This window comes from Danio rerio, chromosome 23 (genome assembly GCF_052040795.2).
Source record: "Danio rerio strain M-AB ecotype USA chromosome 23, GRCz13ab, whole genome shotgun sequence".
NCBI classification, from domain to species: domain Eukaryota; kingdom Metazoa; phylum Chordata; class Actinopteri; order Cypriniformes; family Danionidae; genus Danio; species Danio rerio.
In genome coordinates, this window is record NC_141043.1 from 33931748 (window position 1) to 33944768 (window position 13021).

The 13021-nt window shown below is 35.5% G+C and overlaps 1 protein-coding gene and 1 long non-coding RNA gene across 2 annotated transcripts in view; one reads left to right on the forward strand and one right to left on the reverse strand.

Annotated features, from left to right (window-relative positions):
* Nucleotides 1-3926: 3926 nt before the first annotated feature.
* The window catches only part of si:ch211-197l9.2, a 71519-nt gene continuing 62424 nt past the window's right edge, over nt 3927-13021 (forward strand). The window contains exon 1 of the mRNA XM_087307434.1: nt 3927-4119. Coding sequence (XP_087163560.1) covers nt 4048-4119 — 72 coding nt within the window. The 5' untranslated portion in view covers nt 3927-4047. The remainder of the gene's footprint in view (nt 4120-13021) is intronic.
* On the reverse strand, nt 7098-11582 carry LOC147838246 (uncharacterized). Its single transcript, XR_015523752.1, has 2 exons — nt 9581-11582; nt 7098-8057 (listed from the first exon to the last, which is right to left on the reverse strand). It is a non-coding gene; the product is annotated as an uncharacterized LOC147838246 (long non-coding RNA).

Below are 13021 nucleotides of genomic sequence, written 5' to 3' on the forward strand. Positions count from 1 at the left end.
TGGTGTTTCTGTGTGGAGTTTGCATGTTCTCCCTGCCCTCGCGTGGGTTTCCTCCAGGTGCTCCGGTTTCCCCCACAGTCCAAAGACATGCGGTACAGGTGAATTGGGTAGGCTAAATTGTCCGTAGTGTATGAGTGTGTGTGAATGTTACCCAGAGATAGGTTGCGGCTGGAAGGGCATCCGCTGCGTAAAAACTTGCCGGATAAGTTGGCGGTTCATTCCGCTTTGGCGACTCCAGATTATTAAAGGGACTAAGCTGACAAGAAAATTAATAAATGAATAGCAGTTAATAGTCTGTCATTGGCTCTACATATAGAGGCAGTATTCGAGACCTACCTGAGAGCTCAGGGCTCTCTCCCGGGACAGCATGGCAAATTCGCTTTATAGTCAATCGTCAGCAAAGTGTGAACTTTTGAAATGTTTGTTGATTGCAGTGTTTCTGTTTCTTAGCATTAAAACAAACAGTGTGACCACTGGTATTTTGCCTATAGCTGTTGTTCTTTGCTAAGCCAGTAGACTACACTTTTGGTTCCATTTAGGGCTCTAGTAAACAGGATTTGGTGATCCTGAAATGTGGTATTTGGGTCACAGTGATCCAAAGCAATGTTCCTTTGAAAACTGTCATAAAAGTAAGATAGATCAGTTAATCCAGATAGCAAAATATGGGATTTCCAAATCTGGACCAATTTGATCCAGATTAAATATTTTGAAAAACTGGGCCCTGGTGTATGTTGGACTCCTTCAGTTATTTAGCCAGCTTAAAAGCAATAGTGTCTGGCTGCAGACTTGCACATGCATATTATTATGTAACAATAAACATTTACAGAGACACAATGTGGACAAAGAGGGTTACTTCAATCACAGCAAAATTATACAAATTTAAATGATTTACACCAAGTAAGAGATTTGCGTGTAATTTAATTAACTGGAGTCTTTTAAAGACTTTTCATATCAAAGTTTTTTCTAAAAAAAAAAAAGACAAGGGGGTTTCTTTAAAAATGTTGAATTGTGATGTAAAATGTAGCCAGAAACAGCAATAAATAGATATTAACTTTACAATGAGAGGGGTCTGGGTTTAAAGAGTAATTCTAGAAAATAAGAAAATAAGAAAGGCAAGTTTGGAAATAAGAATTTCATTAAATACAATTGGAAATGTCAATCCAACACTTTACAGCAAGTACACTCCTGAAATTAATCATTTGATGCTTTGTTTTTTCAGATTGAGTACAAAATGAGCATTTGGGTGAAAGGCTGTCATTAAATTTAACTAGTTTGATATTTACTGGGTTGCAATTAGGGTGGATTCCATTCTAAAAGGTGCCCTAATCCCTTCTGGGGGTCCCTGGAGTTCCTGGAGAGTCCATAGCTCTGCACAGTTTACCCTTAACCCTAATTAAACACATGGTTATACTAATTTTGTTCTTAGGGCTTGTTTACAGCACACACGCACACACACACATATACATGCGTAAATAAACATTTAAACTAAGAAACGCATAAATAAATCTAAATGTGTCTATTTAGTAAAATATATTGCGATTCATTGCTGTTGATGTAAGCTGTTGTCTTTGCACCAGCAGCAGGTCTGAATGCTGTGATCCTGCTTGTCACAGGTTGTTTGGGTGTTTGATCCAAGATGACTGGGGGTTTTGCTGATTAATTGTGCAGCTCTATTTAAGGGTAAGTGTTCAACTAAAATGTAGAAATGTGGAGAGCTATTTAATCTAAATTTACCATCATTATTTTTTTGTCTCCTCCATCTGACTGGCCTTGTCAAACACTTCCAAAGCTGCAAAAAAGGCAGTGTCTTTGGGTGTTTTATCTGCTGTTTGTTATCACTAAAGTCTTATACAAAACCACTGTCTATTAAGAGAACTCGTTTTTTTCCTTTTTAAAGTCATTCTGTACAAACTAAGAGTTAACAAGAATGACGAGAGAGAGGAATGTGTGTGTGTATCTATAGATATATGAATGTATAAACAAGTGTGTTTACAAAAGGGTTTAGCTGGAATGAAGGAATGGGTTTGTGTATGTGAAATGCAGCAGTCTCCATGGCTGCCTCTACAGCTTCTGTAGGAAATCCAACTGATTCATCAAAACTGCCCTGATGCCAAAACTGATGAATGTAGCTGATCAAATACAAAGAGACCTGTTTTTAGAATTTGTTCATAAAAGTTACAAGTTTGCAAAAACAAATAAATCGGCTTCTCCAATAATGTTTTTACAGTGCTCAGCATAAATGAGTACACCCCAATTTGAATATGAATATTTTTGTGAATATAAGTCTTATATTTTGCATTTGAACAAAACAGATATGTTTATTAAAATAAGATTTTAGTCACCAAAAATCTTTAGAAATGGAAATATATTACAATTAATTCCAGCTAAATATTGAAAATAAATTACAAGCTGCTTAATTTTATATATTTTTGCTTCTCTTGTTTTTTTCCTCTTTTAAAATTGTTTTATATACAGTTGAAGTCAGAATTATTAGCCCCCTGTTTATTTTTACCCAATTTCTGTTTAACAGAGAGAGAATTTTTCTATTTTTCTAAACATAATAGTTCTAATAACTCATTTCTAATAACTGATTTATTTTATCTTTGCCATGATGACAGTAAATAATATTTTACTTGATATTTTTCAAGACACTTCTATACAGCCTAAAGTGACATTTAAAGGCTTAACTAGGTTAATTGGGTTAACAAGGCAGGTTAGGGTAATTAGGCAAGTTATTGTATAATGATGGGTTGTAGATTATCAAAAAAATATAACTTAAAGTGGGCTAATAATTTTGACCTTAAAATGGGTTTTAAACAATTAAAAACTGCTTTTATTCTAGCTGAAATTAAACAAATAAGACTTTCTCCAGAAGAAAAAATTATTATCAGACATACTGTGAAAATGTCCTTGTTCTGTTAAACATCATTGAGGAAATATTTAAAAAAAGAAAAACAAAACCAAAGGGGGGCAAATAAATCTGGCTTCAACTTTATATATCAAGGTTAATTGCGGGGTCTTAAAATGTCTAAAATCTCAAAAGCCCATTCTAAGGCCTTAAAAAGTCTTAAATCTACTGAAATGTTGTGTTGTGGGTCTTAAATCTCTTTAACAGGTCTTAATTTTCCTTTGTTCATTTATAGCTATTCAATCTGGCCATTAACACCCGTACAATCACCAACAATCTATCTCAATGAAGCTTTGAACTTTATTAAAAACAGGATTTAATTGCTTTTCTTAAGATTTGCTTAAAGGTTCTCCATGAGAATACCGACCGGACCTATGATTTTAATTATTAAGTTATTATTAGTGTAGACTGCAGTAAATGACAGCCATGTCTTGTTCTATTCTTGGTAGGGGTTATAGGGTTTGTGAATGGATATATTTGAAAATGAATAAAAATATTCAAACAAAATTAAATTATTATTGTTGTATGACTAAATGTGTTACATTTTAGTCATTTATTTACAGGGCAAGTGAAAATCTTTTCAACTGGGATATTTGAAAAAATCCTTAACATTCAAGACTAAAATTTTATTCATAAATTCGTAAAGGTTTTAAAAATGTCTTTAAAAGTATTACATTTAACTTGGTGAAACCGGCAGAACCCTGGTAAATATTTTTTTTATAACAAATGTGTGTGTACTCAACTTTTTGAATTGTTATTTTAAGTTATTTTGTTAGATTAGCTCCAGATTTGGCTTCATTTATATAATATATTCATATTATTTATGTTATTATATTACTATTAATATATTTATACAGCCTATTTTTTTTCTCCCAGTCATTTAAACTCTACTGACAGATTATTCATCTATAATCAACTGACATCATTACCACATAACAAGCTGATTGGCCTGCTTTGATTCTGTGGCCAATGAGATTGCAGAATCAGTTTTTAAATAGGTTTCAAGTGTTTACTGTTAAGGGTGGCACAGTGGCTCAGTTGTTAGCACTGTGGCCTCACAGCAAGAAGGTCGCTGGTTCGCGTCCAGATGTGTGGAGTTTGTATGTTCTCCTGTGGGTTTTCCCCCACAGTTCACAGACATGCGGTACTGTAGGTTTAGGGATTGCTACTTCCTGTCCACTGTCAGAAGTCTACTGAAAAGCAGCCTTAAGGTAAGTGAACAGCACTATTTTATTACTCCTAAGTAATTTGACTTGAACGGTATGCATTTGTCAGTTCAGACATGTGTTTGATGGTTTACAAGTTGTGTATGATGGAATGAAATAATTGCTTTTATATATACTTAAATTGAGGATACTGGTAATAATAGACATTATAAAGGCAAACACAAAGATCAGCATTGTTATCTAACAGCGTCATTGCAACTGATACATCAGTGTATCATGCATACTATGATTTCAAATGTACTGGTCAAGATCAACTCTGCTCATGCAATGAAGATTTCAGGCCTTCAACATTACAGATCTGAAAGTATAGTTCTGACATATACTGTAAAAAATATGACAAAGTCATGACTACAAATGTTTCACATGAACTTATTTTAATAAGTTCATCAGGTTTCAACTACATTTAAATTATACAATGTTTAACATGCATTTTTGTCAGTTTAATTGATACATGTTGAGATGGCTAGAAAAGTTCATTAGATTTTTTTTTTTTTTTTGAGTTTAAGTATGAACTTCTGTTTGAAGTTCCTCTGTCACGATACAGTGGGGTGATCGCTCTTTTGCAGTGGCAGGTCCTAAATTTTGGAATACCCTTCCTGCTGAGCTTTGTAAAATGACTGACCTGCCACTTTTTAAAGCCAAGCTTAAGACCCACTTGTTTAAATTGGCTTTTAATGCATGGCACTGACATGTCGTTGTGTTTTAATGTTTGTTGTATTTTATTGATATTTCTTGTAATGTTTTGCGTTGTCTGCTTTTTAGTTGTGTTGTATAATTAGCTTTTACTTGTGTGCACTTTAGTCAACCTTGGTTGTAGTAAAGTGCTATATAAATCAAAGATTGACTGATTGATAATTATGCTAATTAAAACTGAAAGGATAAGTGTAGCCATTTTAGAGGTGTGGAATTACAGCAACCCTTTGAAAATCCTTTTAAAATATTTAATATCAAATAATGCATCACCATCTAAAGTTTCTTTTTTTGCATTTTTTATTCCGAAATTGCTATCAAGTCTTTAAAAAAAAATAATTTATCAAAAAAATTAATGTAGAGAGTAGTAAACATTCGGCAGATTGATTACCATTGGTATAACCACAGATTTACTACACATATAGGCTTACCGTGGTTAAGCATAACTAAACCATGGTTGGTTTTTGTTCATGAAATAAGGGAGAATTGATGAGGATTAGGCATGGGCCGGTGTAAGATTCTGACGGTATGATAACCTTGGATAAAAATATCAAGGTATTGTGATTACTGCTCTAAAATATATTCCTTTAAAATGTCTGTGTAAAAAACAACATCTTTTTTCCCCATTTATAATATTTCGATGCACTAAACATGTCAGGCTAAATCATTTAAATGAATCATTGACTTCTGCCGTCTTCTTTAGTTTAAAAAATACAGATTTCTTTACATTTTAAAAACGGCATCTTTGGATATCTTTTCTGCTGGAGATACTTTTGTCCTAAAAAACATGTAAATAAAAAAATCTTACACATACCTTAGGAACTGTATAGCAGAAAATGTTGGCGGTTTTAAAACCTTGACTTTTCCAAACCGCAGTAAACCTTGAAAACAGTTATCATCCCATGCCTAATGAGGATAATTGCTGTGCTAATTTCATGAGTCTCGTTCCTTATCCGTTATTTAATGTAGTCAGCAAAAATCCATAGCAGCTATTGCAGGTGTTTTGTTACATTACCCTTTTGAAGTATTCAGACTATTTTAAATAAAATGTAAAATTTCAAATGTGTTATCCTTCATTTGAACACTATTTAAAATGATCTCAATAGCAAATTTTGATTCAATAGCGTATACGTACAAATACCTTGGAGCAACAATTCAATATCTCTACAAGCCCAGCTAACAGGGAATTATCCATGATGAAAAATAACCATGGTTTTATTATAGTAAAAGTGTCCATGTTTTATGTTATTGATTTAACATTATGTATTACCATAAATTACTACTAATACCATTATTTTAACTGTTAGTGTAGCAAAATGCAATTTAAAAGGGTTACAAAAACTACTTTAACAAACAGCTTGAGTTTCATAAATGCTCTGAGAATATTCTGGCATCATTTATATAATGAAATGTAAAATCCTGAAATATTTTCAATGGACACGTCTAACATTGTTTAAATGGTTATAAAAAATGTGACCTCCTTTCAGAACATTCATAACATAAGTATATTCCCATAAAGTCTTCAAACTTATAAAAAAAGAATGTTCCTCAAGGACTGCATGGGGACTCAGTGGTTAGCACTGTTATCTCACAGCAAGTAGGTCAGGGGTTTGAGTCTTGGCGTTTCTGTGTGGAGTCTGTCCTCCAGGCGTTCCGGTTTCCCCCACAGTCCGAAGACATGCCCTATAGGGGAATTGAGTAAACTAAATGTGTGTGCAAATGAGTGTGTAGTGGTGTTTTCCAGTACTGGGTTGCAGCTGGAAGGGTATCCAATGTGTAAACATGCTGGAGTAGTTGGTGGTTTATTCCGCTGTGGTGACCCCTGAAATAGAGACTAAGCCAGGGGTGTGCAAACTCAATCCTGGATGGCCGGAGACCTGCAAAGTTAAGCTCCAGCACTAATCAAACCCACCTGAACATGCTAATCAGTGTCTTCAAGATCACTTGAAGTCTACAAGCGGATGTGTTTGATTAGAGTTGGAGCTAAACTGTGCAGGACACCGGCCCTCCAGGATCAAGTTTCCCCACCACTGAATTAAGCTGAGAGAAAATGAATGAATGCTGCTCAAACATTTGCATAAGCAAGAAATAAAACACCAGTAAAACATCTAGTTTGTAAGTTGTGAACTTTGAGATGTTTTTATAAGAACATTGAACATTTTGTTACTGAGATTTGTGTTTTAAGTTTCTAAAGAATAAACCGTATTAAGTCATGCTATAATTCCAATCTTAAACCAGCACTGTCTCATTCATCAAAGACACAGGACGCTAGCTTTTAGTTATGTACTGTGTTTAATTATAATCATCTTCATCAATGACACTGACTGATAAAGCTCAGTTCACATTTTAGGTCAGATTAATGCAGAACAAATAATTCACATATTGATATTCTCACCATCCTCCACACAGAGGAAGCCGAAGCTTCTCCCAAAGGGTTTGTCAAAAAGAAAAAAAAAAACTCCCCGTCACAAAAGAGCAGAGTGACATGTCTTCAATAATTAGTGAGCTCTCGCATATATTGCTAGTTTACAAATGAGCAGATTCAGGACACCGTTGAAGTGCAGTTCATGTGATCTATACAAATGTAGTAAAAGTCACCATACATTTCTTTTTATTTAATTACAATTATGTAAAGCACCATAACACCACAGTGAGAACCGATCAATCACGTCCAATATCAACAGACAGAATGAGTCCAAAATCCACATCTCTAAGTGCATGTTTGCTTTACATAGCTGTGTTACATGTGACCAGGTTTACTGTATATTCACTTGATGTGATCGCTACAGGAATAGCTCATAAAGATGGCACATGAAACAACCGGGGATACGCTTTTCTCTCTCTTTTTTTATGCCTCATGTTTTTAGGGGCATTATGTTAGAGCAGCTGGTGGAATAATATACTGATATTTCTAACTGCTAGTAAGCATTGATAGTGAGAATAAATAATGTTTAGACATTCTACAATATATTGTATAAAATACAGAGGGAAATAAATAGGGTAACACTTAATAAATTAACCGCACACTATTCATAATTTACTAAGCATTAACAAATAGTGCAAGCATTACCTCTACATTAACAGACATTGGTAAGCAGCTACAAATGCAGTAGTCTTGACTTCTAAGCACATATATACAACAGTTCTGTCTGTTTCTTGAATCTGATTGGCTGATAGCCGTGAGATATTTTGCCGGTAGCAGCACACAAAGGCCTCCTCACCTTTGTGTATTACTCCGTCCACATACTAGCAGAGGACACTAAAGTTTGACATATTTCTGCTGTTGATCAACATAATGTACTTTGGGGTTTTTTTAGTGGATAATGTAGTTGTTTAAATTGCAACTATGCAGTTTATTTAAATAGATAGTGCCCCGTTCAAAATATTTAAAATTTCTGAGAGACATCGCGTCTGCGTCCATTACCGCACGTTCACACTGAAAGCGGCGATAGCGTCAAAGTAGCCGGAAGTCATTCATTTTCAATGAGAGCCGGCGGCGATAGGCGATAATAAGCGGCGAGGAGCAGCGCGGCGCGTCTTCGCCGGCGTGAGCGTCGAGGAGAGTTGAAATGAAGTCAACTTTATGGTAATGAGCTATGACGCGGTTCGGCGGCAAGCAATCAGAATAAAGACGTCCACCGCTTGATAGTAGTTCAGGGAACACAGACCTGTGAACTTTGGTTCCGACCACAGTTGTTCCCAAGGGTTTGATTATTGCGGTCGCCGGATTTCCAATTATTTACAATGTTTTCTTACAGGAACATACATTAAATAAGTTACTGGCGAGTTACTGATGTTCATTAATGTTATATAAATTTATCTTTAAAAAGCGGGAATCTCACGCGATGTGACAGTACAAAACAGTACTGCTGCTTCAGGATATTTCAGACATATGGACACATATTGGAAAAATAGAGCAAAGCCACACCACATGCAACTTGATCATCCATTGTTATATGAATTTGATAAGAAGTGCGCAACATTTTCACGCTAAAAACATGTCTTATGCAGGAATGTAACTGATAATGCTGCAACGGCTCCTTTAAGTACGAGATCAATGTAGCGAGTTTTGACGCTCTCGCCGCCGGAGCTGAAGGCAGACAGCGTTGTCGCCAGGGCGGCCAGAGCGACCTTGGACGCTCTCGCCGCTTTCGGTGTGACATACGGTAAGTCAAAGACGGTTGACGTTGTGTATCCACAAGATGGCGCCAGGACAGCATAATGAGCCCTTGCTTAGAAGATTAAAACTGTGTGATTTCTAACTACAGCTGATCAATTATTAAACTGGTAAGTGATATTCTAAGTCGATCTCTCTCTTTTGTATAGATTGCAACTATACAGTTTATTTATAAGACTGTGCCTTTTTAAAATCAGTTATTTTCCTCTCCCGATTCTCAACAGTGCCATTCAGAGACAGGCACGTGCACACATAGGGCTCAACCTGTGCAGTGCACATGCCCTTTTTAGCCTTGAATAGAAAGTGCCCTTCCAAAGTGATCTGAAGTGCCCTAGCATAGTTCCAATCTAAACATCTACATTCTCAACTAAAACGGCCTCAAAAGTACATTGTTGCCCAACAGCTGCAATATATGTCATACTGTACAGTGTCCTCTGCTTGTTGCTGTATGTGGGCGGAGTAATACACAAGGGGTGAAGAGGCTGTACCAGTGCTGTTACTGGTAAAATATTGCATGGCTATCAGCCAATCAGATTCAAGAACCAAACAGAACTGTTGTATAAATATATATTACATTACCCATACATGTGCTTATAAAAAGCCAAGATTACAGTGTTTGTAGCTGTATTTACAAACTGCTTACTAATGTCTATTAATCTAGACTTCCTGCTTAACAAATGCTGAATGAACAATTTTGCAAACGCTTAACAAACGATTTATAGTGTGCAGTCATTATAAAGAGTCACCATAAATAGTAGTTAACGCTTTCCTTTAAAGTGGCTGTTGGATTTGTACGCACTACATGTAACATATTAAAGATAAATACTCTTGTGCTACACAATAGATGATGAGCTCCTGGTAAGTGTGGACGATAACATGTCTAATATTTAGATGACAGTGGTATAATAAATCACTGCGTTTACATACACCTGTGTCTCCATCAAAACAACTCATCGGCCGTGCAAAACTAATCAGTAAAAGTACTAGCACGCTTGACACTTTTGTAAGAATTTGACACAAACAATGAAGCTTATTGACACGTCAATTCATAGACAGACATGGACATTCCCATCAGTATTTGCATAGCTTCTGAGAGTTGTGTGTTAAAAATCACAGTATTGTTTTCAAAATTAAAGACACGCTGTCTTTCACATTCCTCTGAGGTCATCTTGTCTATGACTCGTATGTGTGGAGAGAAATGTAGTTGCTGTATGGCAAAAACACAAACACGTAATAGCGGTGAAGCACATTCTGAGCACTTTTGGTACATGTGAGTGTGTGTGTGTGTGTATATACAGTATATATGTGGGCAAAGGTGAAGCACCTTCACATTCGTGAGCCATTAAGTGCTGAAAGAGTAAGAGATTAGCACCCATCTCCATTTCATTCATCACCATGTATCACACAACATTGCAGTCCTGACAAAGTATATGGCTTTAGTTTCTAGAAGTGAAAAATCGCTTTGGCAATCATAAACGCATTTGAAATATGGATGACAGAATGTAATTTTTAAATGAGCTGTTTTAACAATTTTTTTTTTAGCAAGTAAACATTTTTTTTCAGAAGCAGCTTTCATTTTAGTCTGTCAAATAACAAACAAAAAAACAACAACAGATTTATAATAAGTCTAAACTATTGAGAATATTATTATTTTTAAGAAAATCCGCTTTATCATGGAGATGGTTTATTAAACAACAAGTTTTCACTATGAGATCTAACTGCAATTTCACAACGTAGGTGGGATGATTTGAAAAAAATAATTTTCTGTCCTTCTTAGATACTCTGAATCTGGCAGAATGCTTAGCTATGAACTATCCTGTACATCATCATGCATACTAAAATAGAAGTCACATTTTCTGAGATCAGGGAGACAGAGATGATAAAATGGCATCAAGAGACGTCACATTAGCGCTGTTCAGCAGATTCCTGCAGGCTAAATTCAGTCATTTAAATGGGAATCTATGCAGTGTTGAGTTTTAATTCATGTTAAAGGTATGTTTACATGACAACTGAGTACAAAAACTGGAAATGCTTTGCATTTTTGGGAAAGATTTGCACATTAGCGACAATGCTATCAAAACAATCCCTGACTAAAAACACTGGCGCTACGTCTGAAATCAATCTCTACACCCATTTTTAGTGGCGTCCAAAACCATAGTGGACATTATGAAGTGTACTTAATCAATCCCACAACGCATAGCAAAATGAGTCTAGAGCCCATGTACACTCAACAGCTAAAGAAATTCCCATAATGCACTTAATGCACAGTTCCCATGCCGAATGAATTTCCACATCTGACCACAAGATGGCATCTAAAAGCACAGTTCTATCAGTGTATAGTTTAAGAATAAAATATTATTTAAAAACAAAGTAGGTCATGGGTATGCAACTACTACATATTAGTATGTCTCGCCCCCCTCCCACCCGAATAATATGAATTCGCACATGCTATTGGCTCACATACTATATAGTAGGGAAGTAGTACAGTATGTGATTTTGGCTACACCGTGAGTTTGATTCATTAACAATTAAATTCTTAATATTTATATGCAAATTGAAACTTCTCACCTTTTTCACAATCCAAAACATGTTTTGCACATAAAATTATATATATATATATATATATATATATATATATATATATATATATATATATATATATATATATATATATATATATATAGATAGATAGATAGATAGATAGATAGATAGATAGATAGATAGATAGATAGATAGTTTTGGTATTCTAAATGAGCAGCTGCTAGTGCATTTGGAATAATAAACGGTTTATATGTTTTCGTAACTTTAGGCTACATTTTTGTAGTCAACATTTAAAGTGGATCATCACCTTTTGTCAAATTTGTCGTAAAAATAATTGAACAACACTCATTCTTGTCCTAGGATGTTTTTTTTTTTTTTTGATTCCCTTTGACTGTTGACTACTGTATATACACTAGTTAAAGCCTCGTTTCCACTGCACATGACATATGACAAGCGATGGACCGGAAGTCCTTCATTTCCAATGGACAAAAGTCTGGAAGCTGCAATATCTGTATGTGGGATCCGATCTGCGGATCCGTTAAAATATTTGCTCCTAAATATACAACACCTGCAACTAGACCATATGCGACCAGCTGACTGGATGTGATTTATCCCAGTGTTGTCCAGGCAGGTCTGTGCACGCGGGATGAGAATTACTAGTTTTTTTTGTTGTAATTTTTGAATTAGAAAAAGTCTATACTAAAAAAAACATTTCTTTTCATAAATGAGAACTACAAATTTTGGATAGAATAACAATATTTTTTAAAAGTCTATAAGTTTCTAATATTTACTCAACCATTGTGAATGCATGGAGAATAATGGCTTTTGCACTCATTTATTTCAGACACCGTGATAATCAGCTTCTCTTCCATGGTGCACGATAAAACTAAAAATTCTATGCGACTGCCACAAGGGGGTTTATTTTGACAGTCACGTCTGAATGTTGTGTGCAGTGGAAAGGCGGCTTAAGCGGAAGTGCGTCTGTTTCCGCGATTGTCTTAGAACTTCCGATTCAGTCGCCTATGGGAGAAATGACTAGGAATAATAAACGCCAAAAAACTACCGGCTCAACAATCAAATGTTTGCATGACTATACAGTCCAAGTAGAATGATATAACAAAGAAATATGAGTTTGCAACATCAAACAGCAAAACGAGCAGTTTTTAATGTCTAAAAATGAATGGAAGTGAATGAGGCCGGAAGTCTCGAGCCAAAAAGATTCAAATGGCTGCGCCCACTCGTCGGCGTCGATTAAGGTGAATACAACGTGTTATGGATTCCAGGCCAGTAGGTGCCGATGTCACTTTGTAAATGAATATTAGACAAGTGGTCCTGTAGTCCAGCATTGCTCTTTTGGTTGTCAAGTACTTCTGCATGCCTACAGACTGAACACAATGTGACTATTTATAAGGCTGGATGATTAATCAGTATTAGGTTCTGAATTTCAGTTTTGATTTCTTTCTGATGTCAATTACCTGT